Genomic DNA, 18,722 nt, shown 5'->3' with positions numbered 1-18,722 from the left:
GTCCCTCCATATGATGAATTGTAATATTGCCTATGCCAAATTTTTTATATTACAATTCGTCATATTCTGAGCTACTTGAGGCCCGGGGTGGGGGGTGGGGGTGGTGGAGGGGAACGTTCCATGAAGTTAATGGCATGGTGAGTGCACTGAGATTTTAAGATTTAAGGGAACAATTTAACTTCTTCAGCCTAATGTTTCATAGCATTCCCTGTCTTCTCTTCCCCCAGTTTGTTAAATAATGAACTTCCTACAGCTGCCAGAGATTCTGTCTGGGGTGGAACTCAGCAATCTACATTTTACAAACAGCCTTTGGTGAATTTTCATGTACAAAATATCAACGTTTGGTGTTTCATGGGCTACACTTTGAGATTTGCTCTCTTAGAAAATCATGGAACTTTAAAAGCTCACTGTTAGGAATAACTGAGAAAGAATGTTCTTATTAAACAGATACTTTTGAGGATCTTTGAACATTTTAAACTCTCTCTACTGAGAAAGGGAGCAAGTGTTGCATACTCAAATATGTGCATGCTGTTTCAGGGGTTTTGCTTAGACCAAACTTGACAGTCCTTACCTGAGACATCATGACATTTTACCTACCCCTCAACACACTGTGAACAACTTGTCTATCTGCTTGAACTTCATCTGTAAGGAATCCTAGGAAAGCTGTGTTAGCTTCCTGGTGCCTCCCTCTTTGATGTATACAGGACCCTGTTGATTATATTGGGCCCGCCTCAGTGATCTAGGATTCTTTCCCTATTTCAAGATCAGTTTTTCAGTGGTGGTCCTCAGGAGTTTACCTGGTGAGCCGGTGGTTAAAGGACTTCCCTCATGGCTCAGTAGTAAAGAATCTACCTGCAGCGCAGGAGCTGCAGAAGACACAGGTTCGATCCCTGGGTCAGGAAGATCCTCTGGAGGAGGTCATGGCAACCCATTCCAGTATTCTTGCCCGGAGAATCCCACAGATAGAAGAGCCTGGTGGGCTACAGTCCATAGGGTCACAAAGAGCTGGACACGACTGAAGTGACTTAGCATCCACACATGCACACTAACCAGTAGTTTAGATCACGTTTCCATTGCACAGGGTGTGGGTTCGATCCCTGGTCAGGGAACTAAGATCCCACATGCTGTGCAGTACGGCCAAAAAATAAATGAATAAAAAAATATGCCAAAGTTATTTAAATTTTTTTGAATAAAGGTCAACTGTTTAGCAGTTCTAATCTCTTTTTCAACTTTAATTCCCTCTTGCCATGTAACATAACATATTCATAGGTTCTGGGGTTAGGACATCTTGGGTGTGGTGGGGCACAGGCATTAGTCTGTCTACAGGAAAGCTGATTATTGTATGTTATTGGATAGCTGTAGGTTATTTGGAAATCTTAGATTTTTTTCCTAATACTAAGCCAAAATTCGTCTCCTGACTTTTCGCATAAAGGTTTTTGTTTTGCCATGATAAATGTACATGACAATCCTTGAACTATTTGCTTTACAGAGCATGGATTACAAGGTGTTTGTTGGTTTTTCTCAAGCTTGGTAGAAATTAGTTTCATAAAACTAAACAACTATTTGGTAGTCTATAGACTATGAATTTGACACAATTACTGAATTATTTCATCTTTCACTTAACTGTCAAGGATTTAAAAATCAGTTGCGAAGTCACTTGGAGTTTTGGTTTCTTTAAAAGGTGTTTGTTGGCAGCATATTTATGAACTATAGCATATGCCATGTACTTAGCCCTTTTTAGAATTCCTTATTCACTTCTCACAACCACCTAGTAAAGTTGGCATTATCTGCATTTTTATTGGGCAGAAGATACTAAGGCTCAGAGAAATTAAGTGATACTTCCAAAGCCACACAACTATAATGGTAATGAACTGAAAAGGAGCCATGTATTTTTTACTCTGTGTTTAACAAATCCTTAATTGTTCCATTCCCTGAACTGCAATGCAGTGTGTACTGAGAGGGTAGAGACTTATTCACCATACTATTATTGAGTGAAGAAATGAGCCCTAGTTGCAAGGTACCTGGTAGCTGCTAAGAAAGTGGTTGGCCTGCTGAAGGAACAGGTTCTGTGTATTCAGGCACATGGCCCATCTCGTCATGCTTCTGGAGTTGGAATCCTGTGTTCTGTATGGGCTTTATCCTTAAAGTATGGGGAGGTAAACAACAGCCGTGTGGTTGCAGTAGTGTGTGTAGTGAGCTCTGAGGGGCTAAGTTCAGGATGATAAGGGAGAACATAAGAAGGCTTCCTGGAGGTGGCAGCCCTTTCAGGCTGAAAGAGTAGCAGGTATAAAGGCCCAGAGGCTAGCTGTGATATTTACGGAAGTGGCAAAGCGTTTGTAAACCGGTTTTCATCACACCCTAGGCATTTAACTTTGAAGAGTTCCCATTGCTGCCCTTTCAGAGAAAATGGCTTAGTTTGGAATTAATTAATAATTAATAAGATGTTAATATTGTTGGTTTTAAGTTGTCTCTGAGGAATAACATGTTGAATGTAAAATAACATGAGAGGAGGAAAATAAATGAGGTTCAGTCTTTGTAGTGCTTTGCCCAATATCTGACTATAGGCCTTGCATTTATAGATGTTAAATAAACATATCTGGGGAAGCTAAAAATCTTGAAAGTTAAATTAAAAAAAACGGGTCTACAGTATTGCATGTTTGCAGCCAGTGAACCAGTTTGTGTCATTTTAGGAGAAAATTTATTGACAACATTTAAAAACTAGGAACTGTTTATCTAAACAGTCTAAATTTTTGTCTTCCTTTGAAAATTTAAAGTTAGGACCTATATGGTGACAGACGATTGAGACTGAGTAATGACTGTTCTCCTCAGGTAGGAAATTACATACTTCCTAGTTGACCATTTTCTCTTTGTTACCTCTCAGCCAGCAAGACTGAATGTCCTTTGAAATTTGTCATCACCTCTAATTGTTGTTCTTTTCTTGTACTCTTATCTCTATGGAAAGCAGAAAACGGGAGATAGGTTAGGAAAAATGGGAGAAAGCAGTGTGTGAGTGTGTTTATAAAGGAAGAAATTTATTATAGATTTAATATGAAAATGAAGCATGACTGAATCTGAAGAAACTCACAAGGTGCTGCTAACCCACTTTCTCCTGTTTCCTCTAAGCATCTGAGTTTTTGATGGTGGTTCTATAACAAGGAGAGGACTTCTTTGTTAAAGAGTCAGTGGTGTGGCATGTTGACCTATAACAGACTTCCAGACATTTCTTGAGCAAAGGTGGGTTTATTTGGGATCTGCGAAAAAGAGCAGTTTGGGGTCTGCAACCATGGGGAGTCAGATGCTAATCCCCACAAGCTCAGGAAAGAGAACACTTAATACAGCAGGGCAGAGGAAGGTGGGAGGCTACAGTAAGCAAAGTGTCCACGGCTTTCCACTGGCTGAGTCCTCGCCAGGAAAGGAGAAGAATCAGTCTTCTTCCTGTTGGGCTTTGCAGTTACTACAGGGTGAGGTCCCCCTTCTGGTCTCCCAACTCTATTTAATTGAAGTTTCTGTTTATTAATTTTCACAGTTATTTTTTCAAAGCATAAATACTGTTTTAGGCCTGGCTCTAATTAAATCTTTCTACACTGATATTGGTGAGACTATTACTGTTTTTTGAGTTCTTTAACCATGGAAACAGAAACATATAGACTTGCTGAAATAAAGATATAGGATTTCTTAGAAGGATACAACACCAGAGTGTCTGGGCCATATCCATTTCTTGTAAGGCTCCCATTGTCTGCTGTCTTTTCTCTGATTTACGTTGGTTTTCCCCATACTTGTCAATCTACTCATGGTTTTTCTTTTTCTATCATGTCAACTTGCCTTGCCTTAATGCCGATGCAGGTCCTTACATTTGTTGCTCTTTCAGTTTAGTTCAAGCACACACCACCATTTTTGTGATCTAATTCCAGATTCCCTGGGCAGAGAAGCGAATGACCCAATATAGGTCAGTTGTGGTATAGAACACAGGGTTGATTCGATCAAAGACTGCAGTTCGGACATTTCCTTTAAAAGGGAAGTGTGAGTTGGGAATCAATGACGTCTGTTATTCTGACCACTTGATTAAAGTAGAGTAGTGAAGTCCTTCGTTTTAATTGTTTTGGGGTTAAGTATTGACTAGAGAGAAAATGGATGATCAATTAAGCAAGTCAGAGTAGGCTACTCAGTAGTTGAGATCTGTGGTCATCTAAGGAAAACAGAAAGGGGATGAATGAGATCTTAGAAGCAGCAGCAGGAGAATCTGGTTAAGATTTGGATTATCAGGAAGTACTTAGTACTACTCATTGCTTTAAAACTTTTCATTCACCATATGGAAGTGGGATATTCCAAGGAGCCATTACATACTGAACATTCCCTATTTGTTGGGCTTCATTTTAAATTCTTTCTGAACTTCCCTGGTGGTTTGGTGGTTAACGTTCTGCACACTAGTGCAGGAAGCACAGGTTCGATCCCTGATCGGAGAACAAAGATCTACAGTCCACACAGTGCGGCCTGAAAAAAAAAAGATTCTTTACCTCAGTCACTTCTAATCATAAGAACCTTGCAAAGGTTAGCTGTGTTTTGTGGGTGAAGAGCTAGTCTGTGAGGTTTAGTGGTTTGTCCAAGGTTAGTAAGTGAATGACTACCTTGGAACTATGCACATGATACTATACAGAGGAAGAACAGAGGTCCTTGCTTGTTGGATATCTTGGAGTAGACTGACTGACTAATCATGAAGTTGGGAACTGTAGACTGAATATTTGTGTCCTCCCCAAATTCATACATTGTAACCTGATGGGCAATGAGAGGGTTTTAGGAGGTGGGGGCCTTTGGCTGGGGCCTGGGTCAGAGTGAGAGGAGCCCTCCTGAGTGGGATTTAGTGCCCTTTTAAAAGAGACTCCAAAGAGCTGCCTCACCCCTTCCACCATGGGAAGACACCACAAGAAGATGTGCACTGTGAACCAGGAAGTGGGCCCTCATCAGCCACCATACCAAATTGGCCAGCATCATGACCTTGGACTCTCCAGCCTCCAGACCGTGAGAAATAAATGTTGTTTCTAAGCCGCCAGTCTCAGGTATTTTCTCATAGCAGTTTGCATGGACTCAGGCACTGGGCAGTGGGATCATTAACTCAGGGCATGTGTCCACAAGAGAGGGTTACAGCCGAACAGAATCGGGTCTTTGCCAGCCAGAAAAAGTTGGAAAAGTGGGTTTGGGAATAATACATAGCATTTATTGAGAGCTTAGCATGCACCATTCCCCTTTCTCAGCCCTTTGTGTGAATTCCCTCAGTGCTTATGACAGGTAGTGCTGTGCTTGGATGATAGAAATCTAGTTTCAGCCCAGGCTGCCTGACACCAAAGCCAGTTCTTTCCCTAACCACAGCCTTCTTCATTGCCAAGTAATAACTTGACTGTAGACATCAGCAGAACAGTGTCAACATGCTGAAGGTTTGTTCACTCTGTATGTTTTAGGGAACACCTGCTTTTTTTTTTTTTAATAAGTGAGGTATTTGAGTAATATCTACATTGTGAAATGTTATTTCAGCAGCAGTTGTGATGTCTTAAGTTATTTTAAATAATGTAAGATACTAACCTTCTAGATTGTGTATAAAGGATATTAGGACCATTTAAAAGTTAAAGTATATGTCAGTGTCCTTTCTAAGTTTCTAAGATGATCCACTCTTGAATATACCTTATTGTTATCTTGAGCATCATTTGCCTTTTTGACAAAATGTGTAAATCCCCAAACTATTAGTCATATGTTCATTCTTCCACTACACTCTGGAGTGGTGATTTCTTTTTGCCTTTGTTCCAGGCTTGCAAAGTTAACTGGGATTCTTGTAGAATTTAGATTTTCTAGTTTTAATACCAGGAAGACCAGTGCTGCAAGCTGAAACCTCTTCTGAAGTGTTTGGTTTATTTCGCTCAGGAAATAGTTCTGCAGCCATACTGACATACCTTCAAATCACTGGGTGGGTACTAAGTGTATGAAGGAATCAACAGGTTCTGTAAACAAAGTGGAATGTATCGTGCCTCTTTATTTTTTGTATTTGGTAAGGCAAACATGCTAACCACTACACGACGGAAACTATTTTTTGTATTTGGTAAGCAATCCATTTACTGTAGCTGGTGGTCTACTAGATATTTTCCTGCAATCACGGTCTTTCTTGTATTAGCAAAACATTTCTAGGGAAGAATTAAGGTTGGTAAATTTATAATTCAGGAGCATTTCTTTGGGAATCTCTTAGCACTGATTTTTTTTAGAGGGGCATAAATCTATTTGAAAACTGAAAAACTATCACTTCTTCAGAAAAATGCAAAATTTTGTATGTGATTCCAGGGAACTTGTAGATCTCCCTGCAATTTATCTATAATGCCACCTGTTCTCCGACCTGTTACCGTGAACATTTTGGCTATTTCCTATAGAAAATAATTGTGCTACTTTTCGAGGGTATTTACCATATCTGAGAACAAGAAAGGTGTTAGGCAAGAATACTGGAGTGGGTTGCCATGCCCTTCTCCTGGGCATCTTCAAAACCCAGGGATTGAACCCAGGTCCCCCACATTGCAAGCGGATTCTTTACTGACTGAGTCCCCACAGAAACCCAGAATACTGGAGTGGGTAGCCTATCCCTTCTCCAGGGGATCTTCCCAATCCAGGAATCAAACCAGGGTCTCCTGCATTGCAAGCAGATTCTTTACCAGCTGAGCTACCAGGAGAGCCCCTCTCTGCTCATGGTGTTCGTTCAAATGGAGTGACCTGCCTGTGGTTTGACATTTTTCTTGTTACTTAATGCCACCCTCCTAAATCTTCTTATACAGTCCTGTCAGGGAACGGATGACACTCCAAAAATGGGTAATTTGACTGGAGTTTAATAAGTGACCATTTTTGTGAACTTAGGGTATAGAGATGGCACAGTACTAAGGGGCTATTTGAGTAAGGTGCTGTGATCACCCTCAGCTTGAAGAGGCATGGACAAGGAGCGCTTCTTGAACTGGGAAGTGGGGAGCCTTTGTGATCTCTGATGAAGCTATGCCCTTCAGTTAAAGGATCCAACCAGGTCAGGTGACCCCACAAGGAGGGAGCTGAGGAAATAACCTGACCTCACTCTCCTCTCTCCTTTTCAGTCTCCTTATGCTTCCTGTTGGTGGAACCCAACTGGAGGCCAAAGCAAGGAAGCCTGTTAGTGCAGCCTGTTTAGTGGTGTTGCGGGGTTGACGAGTAGATCTGTAAGGGCAGATGGGGGACGCCTTGCAGGCCCACCTGACTTACACCCATTAGTCATTACACTATATACCTCAGGTTTAACACTGATGCCATCAAGTACGGCTCATGTGTATGTGTATGGCAGGTCTCATGCTAAGAGGGGAAGAGGGTGAGTATAGTTTCTACACTTGGAAGAACCACACGAGGTTTCCTTGGACTGTTTCCCTGGGCCAATGCTTTGCCAAGAGCAAGCACAGGCTCTTCATAACTGACCTGATTTTTAATAGGATTTTTCTGTCTACATTTGAATAACTGAATAGGAATCAAGGCTATGTAGGCTTTTAGGGCAATTTTTATAGGAAGAAGAATGTTGTTTTTGGAGCAGAGGCATCTAATTTGGATTTCTGTGTTGTTTTTTTTTAACTGGTACTCCTAAGGCAAGTCATCCTTGATTCCTAACTTTCCCATGCCACATCTGAACTACGAGAAATTCTCATTGGCTCTACCTTTTAAATGTAATCTGACCACTCCTCACCACTTTTTCCACCAACTAGCCTGGCCCAGGCTACCACCACCTCTAATCCAGTTTATTGCAGGAGTGTCCCAGAAGATGTCCCCGCCACACCCTTGGCCCAGTACGGACTGTTCTCCCTGCAGCTTTCAGAGTGTCACTTTTAAATTATAAACCAGGTCATGTTACTCTTCTGCTGAAAACCCTCCAAGAGCTTCTCATTAATCTCAGAAGAAAATCTGAAGTCCTGACTGTGGTTTCCAAGGCCCAATATGATACACACCGTCCACCTGTATGACTTCAGCTCTGGCCGTGCCTCTCCTCACGCCGAGTCCACTCTGGCACACGGCTCCCTGGGTGAATTCTGAACATACCAAGTATGCTCTCAGCTCATTCCTGTGCTTGCGCTTTCCTCTGTCTAGAAGGCCCTTCCGTCAGAGATTTGCATGGCTTCTTCCATTCAGTTCTGCTCACTTTGTCAGAGGACGGCTTCTCTGATGAACCAGGAAAATAGTTCCTCCCCTGCAACTGGTTCCCCTTACCTTCCTTACTTTGCTCGGAAGGATCTGGTCCTCTACATGCCTTTTCAGTCTCAGGACAAGTATTCTAAGTCAGTAAAGGAGAACAGCTAACACGTTCATGGATATCTTCACTTTGTATTTAAAATCCCATTATTTTAGCTTTATAATTGAGACCATCTCAAAGCATGTGCAGTTTTTCTTTTCTTTTTTGTCATTATATCCTTGTGAACATAGCTATGCCTATGGCACTGCAAGCAAGTTCAATTTTTTATTGTGTTTATTTTACTCAAAATTTCTATTTTCATGCCTATTCATTGTTATTTATATAATGTCAAACCCATTAACCATGTATTAAAGTGTACTGGAAAGTACTATGGCTATGTACTATTAGGTAGTAGTCCCAGCATACTTTTTTGAACTTACTTGACTCACTTTTCATTTTCATTATGTCCTACTCTTTAGCCAAACTAAGCTATGTTTCCTTTTGGTTTGCATATGATGTTTCCCTAACCTGGTATATCTCTGTTGGTCCCTCACCATGTTTTCTTTGCCTGGTAGATTTTTTAAAATTAAGTGTTATTTTTTAACTGTAAAAAAATATATAAAATTTACTATTTTCACTATTTTTAAATGTATATTTTCAGGGCATTCAGAGCATTCACACTGTTGAATGGCCATTACTGTGGTCTCCAAAACTTTTTCATCATCTCAAACTGAAACTCTGTACCCATTAAACTGTAACTCCCCATTCCCTCTCTACCCAGCCCTTGGTAACTACTGTTCTACCTCCTCTCTGAATTTGCCTGTTTAGGTAGGTATCTCATTAAAAATGGAATCATAAAATATTTGTCTTTTTGTGTCTGCTTTATTTCACTTAGTATGTTTTCAGGTTTCATCGATGTTATTGCAGGTATCTGAATTTCATCTGTTTTGGAGGCCGAATCACATCTTATTGGCTGTATATACCACATTTTGTTTATCCATTCATGTATCAATGGACACTTGGGTGGTTTGCACTTTTTGGCCACTGTGAATAGTGCAGCTATGAACATGGTTGTGCAAACACCTATTCCTGTTCCTGCTTTCATTTCTTTCAGGTAGATAGCCAGAAGTGAGATTGCCTCATCTAATAAATGATCATTCAGTGTTTAATGTTTTGAGGAACCATTGGGTTGTTTTTCCACAGAAGCTGCATTGTTTTACTTTCCCTCCGGTAGTGCACAAAGGCTCTTAATTTCTCCACATCTTGCCAACACTTATTTTCTGTGTTTTTGATAATAGCCATTCTAATGAGGATGAAGCGGTACTAGTACACAAATCAAGATTTCCTTTCCTGATCAGCTAGAATCTCGTCTCTCAGCCCTTTGGCATTTGACAGCACGGTTATCCGCTACCCTCTAGCACTTGTATGTTTGTCTTGACTTCCCATTTAAACTATAATCCTTTGCGGTCATGATTCTGGTCTTCTGTGGGTTGAGGGCTAGGACAGCAGGAGCTCTGTAAGCATTTGTTGAATGCCTCATTTGCCCTTTCGCTTTAGTAGGCAGTATTATGACAGCACCACAGGAGGTACAACATTTGCCAGTGACGTTAATGAGAATTAGGTTTTCAAATGTGCAGTACAGTTAAAGAGTTCAAGAGTTGGTGTACTTTAGCAATGAGGACAAGGCTGGATAAGGTAAAGAGTAGAAAGGAAACCTTCAAGTTTAGGTTGGGAAGGTGAGAGGAACCTGTGAGTCTGTCTCTCCTTACCTGAATGAATTGTGAAATAAGATGTGTGTGTGTGGGCGGGGGTCACTTCAGTCATGTCCAACTCTTTGCAGCTCTATGGACTGTAGACCACCAGGCTCCTCTGTTCATGGGACTCTCCAGGCAAGAATACTGGAGTGGGTTGCCATGTCCTCCTCCCTACCCAGAGATCGAAACTGTGGCTCTCATGTCTCTGCATTGGCAGGCAGATTCTTTACCACTAACCACCTATGAAGCCCAGGACACCATCAGATAGCTAGCCAACTGCATGCCTTCAGAGTTCATCCTCTTAACCAGCACTGTGCTTCCTATTAACAGCTAACATTTTTTGAAACTTAACTTTTTGCCAGGCCCCATTGTAATGACTTGACATGTATAACCTCATTTAGACCTCTTTTATTAAATAATAGCTTATTTTAATACAATAGTGCGTGTGTATAGTTTAAATAGGCAAATGGTATTAAAAAGCTTATGGCAACACAGTGGATCTCTGACCCATCTTTTCCTACTTCCCTAGTCATCTTCCTCCTTAGAAGCAACACTGTCCTGTGGCATTTGCTCATCTCTCTATGTTATATATTATCTATTAGTGACTTCTGATCAGTCATCCCCCTGTTTTCTCCCCCATTCTCCCAATGTAGTTATTTTTCAGTTCTTAATTAAATCTATATTTAGTGTTTACACCAACCAAGTATGCGTAAATGAGAATTGTTGTGTATCATCCCACATTATGACTGTTACCTTTCTAACTTAGCTAGCGTGTGAAATGAGTGCAGTCGTGCTGCAGTTTGAACATTCTTTGGCATTGCCTTTCTTTGGGATTGGAATGAAAGCTGACCTTTTCCAGCCCTGGGGTCCAAATTTGCTTCCATATTGAGTGCAGCACTTGCACAGCATCGTCTTTTAGGATTTGAAATAGCTCAACTGGAATTCCATCATCTCCACTAGCTTTGTTCATAGTGATGCTTCCTAAGGCCACTTGACTTCGCATTCCAGGATGTCTGGCTCAAGGTGAGTGATCACACCATTGTGATTATCTGGGTCATGAAGAGCTTTTTTTGTATAGTTCTGTGTATTCTTGCCACCTCTTCATATCTTCCACTTTTGTTCGGTCCATACCATCTCTGTCCTTTATTGTGCCCCTCTTTGCATGAAATGTTCCCTTCGTATCTCTAATTTTCTTGAAGAGATCTCTAGTCTTTCCCTTTCTATTATTTTCCCTATTTCTTTGCATTGATCACTGAGGAAGGCTTTCTTATCTCTCCTTGCTATTCTTTGGAACTCTCCTTTCAAATGGGTTTATCTTTCCTTTTCTCCTTGCCTTTAGCTTCTCTTCTTTTCTCAGCTATTTGTAAGGCCTCATCAGACAACCATTTAGCCTTTTTGCATTTCTTTTTCTTAGGGATGGTCTTGATCACTGCCTGTTGTACAATGTCATGAAACTCCTCCATCCATAGTTCTTCACGCACTCTGTCTATCAGATCTAATCCCTTGAATCTATTTGTCATTTCCACTGTATAATCAAAGGGATTTGATTTAGGTCATGCCTGAATGGTCTAGTGGTTTTCCCTACTTTCTTCAATGTAAGTCTGAATTTGGCAATAAGGAGTTCATGATCTGAGCCACAGTCAGCTCCCAATCTTGTTTTTGCTGACTGTATAAAGCTTCTCCATCTTTGGCTGCAAAGAATATAATCAGTCTGATTTCAGTATTGACCATCTGATGATGTCCATGTGTAGAGTCTTCTCTTGTGTTGTTGGAAGAGGGTGTTTGCTATGACCAGTGTGTTCTCTTGGCAAAACTCTTAGCCTTTGAGCTGCTTTGTTTTGTACTCAAAGGCCAAATATAAATATGCCTGTTGCTCCAGGTATTTCTTGACTTCCTACTTTTGCATTCGAGTCCCCTATAATGAAAAGGACATCTTTTTTGGGTGTTAGTTCTAGAAGGTCTTGTAGATCTTCATAGAACTGTTCAACTTCAGCTTCTTGCATTCCTGGTCAGTGTTATTGCATTCCTGGTCGGTGTTATTGCAGCACTATTCAATAGCTATTGAGCTGTTTCAATGCTAGCAAAGTAATGCTCAGAATTCTCCAAATCAGGCTTCAACAGTATGTGAACTGTGAACTTCCAGACGTTCAAGCTGGATTTAGAAAAGGCAGAGGAACCAGAGATCAAATTGCCAACATCCGTTGGGTCATCAGAAAAAGCAAGAGTTCCAGAAAAACATCTACTTCTGCTTTATTGATATGCCAAAGCCTTTGAGTGGATCACAACAAACTGGGAAATTCTTAAAGAGATGAGAATACTAGACCACCTGACCTGCCTCCTGAGAAATCTGTATGCAGGTCAAGAAGCAACAACTAGAACTGGACATGGAAGAACAGACTGGTTCCAAATTGGGGAAGGAGTACATCAAGGCTATATATTGTCACCCTGCTTATTTAACTTATATGCAGAGTACATCATGCAAAATGCCAGGCTGGATAAAGCACAAGCTGGAATCAAGATTGCTGGGAGAACTATCAATAACTTCAGATATTTAGATGACACCACCCTTATGGCAGAAAGTGAAGAGGAACTAAAGAGCCTCTTGATGAAAGTGAAAGAGGAGAGTGAAAAAGTTGGCTTAAAACTAAATATTCAGAAAACTAAGATCATGGCATCCAGTCCCATAACTTCAAGGCAAATAGATGGGGAAACAGTGGAAACAGTGAGATACTTTAGTTTCTTTGGCTCCAAAATCACTGCAGATGGTGACTGCAGCCCTGAAATTAAAAAATGCCTATTCCTTGGAAGAAAAGCTATGACCAACCTAGACAGCATATTAAAAAGCAGAGACATTACTTTGCCAACAAAGGTCTGTCTAGATAAAGCTGTGATTTTTCCAGTAGTCATGTGTGAATGTGAGAGTTGGACTATAAAGAAAGCTAAAGACCGAAGAATTGGTGCTTTTGAACTGTGGTGTTGGAGAAGACTCTTGAGAGCCCCTTGGACTGCAAGGAGATCCAACCAGTCAGTCCTAAAGAAAGTCAGTCCTGAATATTCATTGGAAGGACTGATGCTGAAGCTGAAACTCCAATACTTTGGCCACTTGATTCGAAGAACTGACTCATTTGAAAAGACCTTCATGCTGGTAAAAGATTGAAGACAGGAAGAGAAGGGGACAACAGAGGATGAGATGGTTGGATGGCATCACCAACTTGATGGACATGAGTTTGTGTAGGCTTTGGGAGCTGGTGATGGACAGGGAGGCCTGGCGTGCAGCATTCCATGGGGTTGCAAAAAGTTTGACACTACTGAGCAACTGAGCTGAACTGACCTTTTTCTGCATTTTTTCAAATCTTTTGCCTTTATACTTTTTCTTTAACTTGCCTGTTTGTCCCACACCATCTAATACCTACCTGACACAGTTTCTGGTATTGTCAGTCACATCAGCTGTTTTTTCAGTTAATACACTTTTGTAGTTTCTGTATTTCTCTAGGTGTGTAGGTTCAACCCATCTCCCAAAGGTCTTCTCTTTTACCTCTACAGAGGAAACAACCTCCAGTCTTCTGTTGAAGGATGGTGGTGTTACTCAGAACTTAAATAGCATTCACCCAAGTCTTCAAAGGGCCAGTATTTCCAAAAGTCCTCAGTACTGCCAGTTCTTGGACCTTTGGGAAATTCTCATATAAACCAGGTTGATCATCTCAGTTTTTTCCACTTCTGGTTTAGCATTCAGCTTTCTTAGACTCTCTTAGTCAATCATTTGTCTTCCTATCTACATTATTCATTTTTCTGCTTCCAGAGTGTGTTCTGGTGTTCTTTCTTTTCTCCCTGTTCTTGTGGGTTTATGTCTGAAAGTAACAAGAAACAAAGAAACAAAAAGCATATATAAAAAAGCCATGAACTAAAGACAGGTACTGTTGTCATTTTGGAGTGAGTCCTTTCAGTCTTTGTGTACATACAAGCTAAATAGGTAGAACCTGGATTATGACGTGTGTGTGTGTGTGTGTGTGTGTGTGTGCGCGCGCGCGCGCGTAGTTGCTAAGTTGTGTCTGACTTTGCAACCCCATGGCCTGCAGCACTGCTTCCCTGCCCTTTACTATGCCATGTATATGTGTACTGTTTGAGGGACATCTTTCATTATGTTTGTTACTTTAAATACTATATTCACACAAACTATTATGCATATGTTTTCTGTTGTTGCTCATTGACATTTTCAATCTATTCTTATATCAAAATAAGTATTTGAACAAAGACCCATGTGACATCTTTACCTTTCTTTATTCAAAACTGCAGTGTTAATATTACTTTGTGCCCTGGTACTGATTTTGAAATTATTTGTACTTCATATGGCCTTTTTTCATCCAGCCTGCAGGTGGCAGAATTGCTTTATTTAAGCAGAAATTTTAAAGATCAATTTTATTTAATGAGTTCTTGCGTTAGAAAGAGAAGTGATTAAATGAAAAGCTTTCTATTAGGAAATAAGCAAATTAATGTAAGGAACAGAGAGCTGTGCTAATGAAGTATTGGGTAATTTATTTCTTCGATTTGTCTATCTTCATGATTTTTGTGTTTGGATTATAGTCGTATTAATGGAAGAGAGCATGACCCTCAAGCAGTACCATATGTAAATTGTGGAGTTTCCTTAATTGTTAGAGTAATGGAGCTTAGATGTGCTTCATATTAGCCACCAAGCTATTTGTTCTGCCTTTGTATTTTAAGAGTTTGCTTATATTAATTTTTTTTTTAATCTAGAGATCTTTTAGAATTGATGTGTAGATCTTCAATTTAAAACTTTTTTAAATAGGTTTTGCTGCTCTATGAGTATTTTAAAATTAAAGGCATGCTTTAGAGAATAAGAAATTAGATTAATGCACTATATTTGAAGTTGAAAATTGAATTATACTTTAGAAAGATTGGAAGATCAGGTTTGAAGAAATTAGGAATTGTTTAGAAAAACTGCTATAGAGTCAGTGAGTGATCGATTGCTCGTAGGCTCGAATGCCTGATGAAGAGGGTAAAGCAGCAATATACTAAGAAGAAATGTGTTCTAAAGATATGAAATATACTAAGAAATGACAGTGCCGTTCTATTGAGGCAGAAAAAGATTAAAACAATTGTGATGGCTTGATGAGACTCTAAAATCAGTATATTTAAATATAACCTGGAAATGTGCAGTACTCTAGTTACCTTAAAATATTTTAAATATTGTCTTTAACTGCTACAGAAGGGCAGACTTATCAGCCAATAGATACAGTTTTCAGCTTGATAAAAAGAAACAACACTAAAATGACTACAAGAGGGTTAAAGTTAACAAAATAATGGGGCATTTTTTGAGTACTAATTGAAATAACCTGTATGACCAGGGGAATTAAAAAAACCACATTTCCTTTATTATTACTATAGTTGTGCCCAGTTATAAATAGGAACTGTAGTTGGTGCCCATTTCAAGGCCTCCTTAGTTTGCTAGGAGAAAGGTAGAATGTACTGCTTATTGAAATGAGAAGGGAAGTGATATATAGCTTCTAATGGAGTTAAGCAATGTTATGTATAGGTTAAAATTCAAGGAGTCTAGAAAAGCCCATACTGTCTTCAAAAGAATTGATGGCAGCCATCAGATATTAGTTATGTGCAGCCCTTCATTCAAAACTGGTATTATGATTATATAATTACCTTCCCACTGAAAAAAAAAATATTTGGAAAAGATGTGTGTAATATTCAGGGAGAACGAGGATATACTAGAATGAAATATTCATTTTCATTAATAAATTAATACTTCCTTTTTAAAATGATTTTCTAACATGAGAGTCTGAGGATAGATGAGTCAGATTAATCAGAAAACACATTGCACATTTTATTCTCCGTAAGTCGGTATAATCAGTCAGGAGATAGTACTAAATAATGGAAATGTCCAGAATGTCTTTGTTTTTTTTGTCACCTTCATTTCAGAGAAGGATCGTGATCTGTTACAGAATTTTTATGTTTTATTGTCATTATTCAGAGAAGCAATTACAATTCACCCATGAAGGGTGGCTATATGAGGAATGATGTTTTTACTTTTAAAATATGAAAATTTTTGTGGTTCTTGATGTGGGAATTCATAAAATAATGTGAAGTTTTCATAATAAAGTACTTAATGTCAGAAATAATGGAAAATGTGATAGTCTCATAGGTGAGAGATTATAATAGGAGAGAATCGTAAAATAAATATGTGTTGTATCATGGCACCTAGAACCAAGTTATAAAAATATTGAAGAGAGACTTTGTTTTGAGAAAATCGAGTACGTGTTTGTCATACATCAGAATCTGGACATAGAATCATTGCAGTTCATTTAGTTTGCCTCCTTGTATTGAAACTATTTGATGTATAAATTTGCTATGTATGTGATTGTGAAGTATTCCATCTCATAATGTCAGCCTTGAACTTTTAATAGAGAGGGGTTGTTAGGCTATTTGATTAGACACATGAAGAATACTCATGTTTGAATTTCTGAGTGAATAAGCCATAAATAACTGATGATTAATGAATTGATGGTCCATATTGGTAAGGATCATCAATTATTGATGAGTGGTAATAGAGTGTAGGAGAGTACAGCCTTGAGAGTTAGGCAGATTTCATATCCCTCGATCAGGGGCTGTATTTTTCTCATTGATGAAATGGGTGTATTGACTTAGAATTTGGTTTGGGCTCTGTCATTGTCGGGGTATTATTAAGAGTGATGATTCTACATTTGTATCCTTATAGTTTAGTACCAGTTGAGAAGGAGGCAAAAAGTCAGACGGATGGAGATCAGAGTAACAGTTTTAACGCTGATGATTTTGTTCAATTGGAAAATGTGACTTAAGTCTGTGGCCTTCTACAGTTGGACTCCTCAGTACAGCCCCTGTGTAGACTTTGGGCTTTTGTTTGAGAGAGTTTGTGTATATAAACTACACATCCTGAGTAACTTCCTAGCACCCACTGGGCCTGCTGGCAGGAACAGAGAGAGTTGAACTTTCTCTCTGCTTTGAAGGGCAGGTCCATTTATGCCTAGTGCATAGAAGAACTGAAGGGAAAATGAAGGCTGTCTATAGGCAGGCAGGTCTTATAATGAGAAAAAGACTGAGGCAGGTGTATTTGTTCAGATCCTTTTCCCGGTCCTTTAGAGGGGAGTAAATGAAAACTGGAGGGAGGACAGAAGCTTCCTTCCAAATATTTCAGAGATGGAACTCCTTTACCATGACGCCATTGGAACTCCCCATTTGAAATTACATTAAAATCATTTGTTTCCCAAAGAAAATGTTTAACTTCATTTAACATTAGTATTAAACCCCAAAACATCAATGGGGAGAAAAAGTCCTGTTCTACTCTTTTCCACATTTGAAATATGCTAGATGTGATATGTTTTGCTTTTTTATGTCAGAGAGTTGAATAATCTAAGAATAGAATAAGTTTTGTGGAAGATTTCAGGGAATGTAGTTTGTGACTGCGGCTGCTGCTAAATAAGCACTGGAATGGGTAACTATTTATTAGGATAAACTTCCTGTAAATTGTAATGTAACAACTGTGTGCTCTGGTCCTGGAAGGTGGAACTCTTGGGAAGCACATCTGGCAAATATATGAAATGTCTTCTTTTTTGATACCTGAGGGAGAAGTAGCTCTGCTTTATTGAGAGGTCCTCCTGGCTTGAGTCTTATCTTTTTGGATCCTTAATCGAATTCTGGTATAGAACACAATCTCAGATTAATTTAACTACATAAGTTCTCTTGCCAGATCATCCGCAACAAGGCAAACCTCTCCTTTTCACACTTAGCAGCAAGAACCCTTGATTCTTGAATCGTATATAATGTTAGATGAAAGTAAAAACACAACCAGTTTCTTAAAGTTTAATCTTGATTATTCTGTTGTAAATCTAATCTTAATTATTGTGTTGTAGGTTATCAGAAACCAGTTTATTTTCTTTTTATTTGTCTTTTCCTCTGGTTGTTTTACCTGTAAATATTTTTTTGTAGTGACAAAAGGGGAAGGAGAAAAAGATGAAACATAAGTCAGCTTTTTTTTTTAATCTTTGTAAGCACCTGGCTTGAAAATATGCATAGAGGACTTCAGGGAACGATGAAAAAGGAATTGAAAATATTCTGGAAAAGATTACTGAACACTTAGTTTGACCAGTTGGGTATCTTTCAGACTGGAATATTTTTTTCCTCAGGTTGAATTTCATATTAATTTACTTGAACTTTTTGTTGATGCCTCATGAAGTGTATTACTTTTTGTGTTTAATCTTTCCTTTTTTTCAATTTCAGCTGATCCTATTAAGATACTAATGCCATCACTGTCTCCTACAATGGAAGAAGGGAACATTGTGAAATGGCTGAAAAAGGAGGGTGAGTAGTGGTGCATTACTAATACCTGTGTTATTTGATCATTTTTGTTTTTCCTAATCTGCTGGTTTACACAATACATGATATACATAAAATGATCGGTTTTTATTCTTGTTAACCTTTATTGTTTAAATAAAAATTTCTTGTGGTAATGTAGCAGAGGTTTTATGGGGTTAGCCTATATCTTTTCACAAGCAGAGAATGATCAGCTACTTTAAGGCTTTTTTGCAAGTTTTAGTTCTTAACACTTCCTTTAGTTTCAGCATCATAAAATTGTCAATTCCCTAAAGTTAGTGTTACTTTATGACGGCTCTGTGTATGTGTGTTTTCCTATAGCTAGGCAATCTGATTATAAACTTCATTGGAAGGAACAGATAAGTAAAAATATAAAAAAAAAAACTTATAAG

General features: G+C 39.0%; 1 protein-coding gene across 2 annotated transcripts in view; it reads left to right on the top strand.

Moving 5' to 3' along the window:
• The window catches only part of PDHX (pyruvate dehydrogenase complex component X), a 71,418-nt gene that overhangs the window by 1,354 nt on the left and 51,342 nt on the right, over positions 1 to 18,722 (top strand). Inside the window, exons 1-2 of one of the 2 annotated variants that reach the window (XM_020912257.2) lie at positions 168 to 5,054; positions 18,238 to 18,318. In XM_020912257.2, the coding sequence (XP_020767916.1) occupies positions 18,258 to 18,318 (61 nt within the window). In that variant the 5' untranslated portion in view covers positions 168 to 5,054; positions 18,238 to 18,257. Of the gene's footprint in view, positions 1 to 167; positions 5,055 to 18,237; positions 18,319 to 18,722 lie in introns of those variants that run through there. The other variant, XM_020912255.2, reaches the window with a different exon arrangement.

Source organism: Odocoileus virginianus, chromosome 10 (assembly GCF_023699985.2).
Source record: "Odocoileus virginianus isolate 20LAN1187 ecotype Illinois chromosome 10, Ovbor_1.2, whole genome shotgun sequence".
In the NCBI taxonomy this organism is placed as follows: Eukaryota; Metazoa; Chordata; class Mammalia; order Artiodactyla; family Cervidae; genus Odocoileus; species Odocoileus virginianus.
This window is presented reverse-complemented; position numbering and strand designations above follow the sequence as displayed.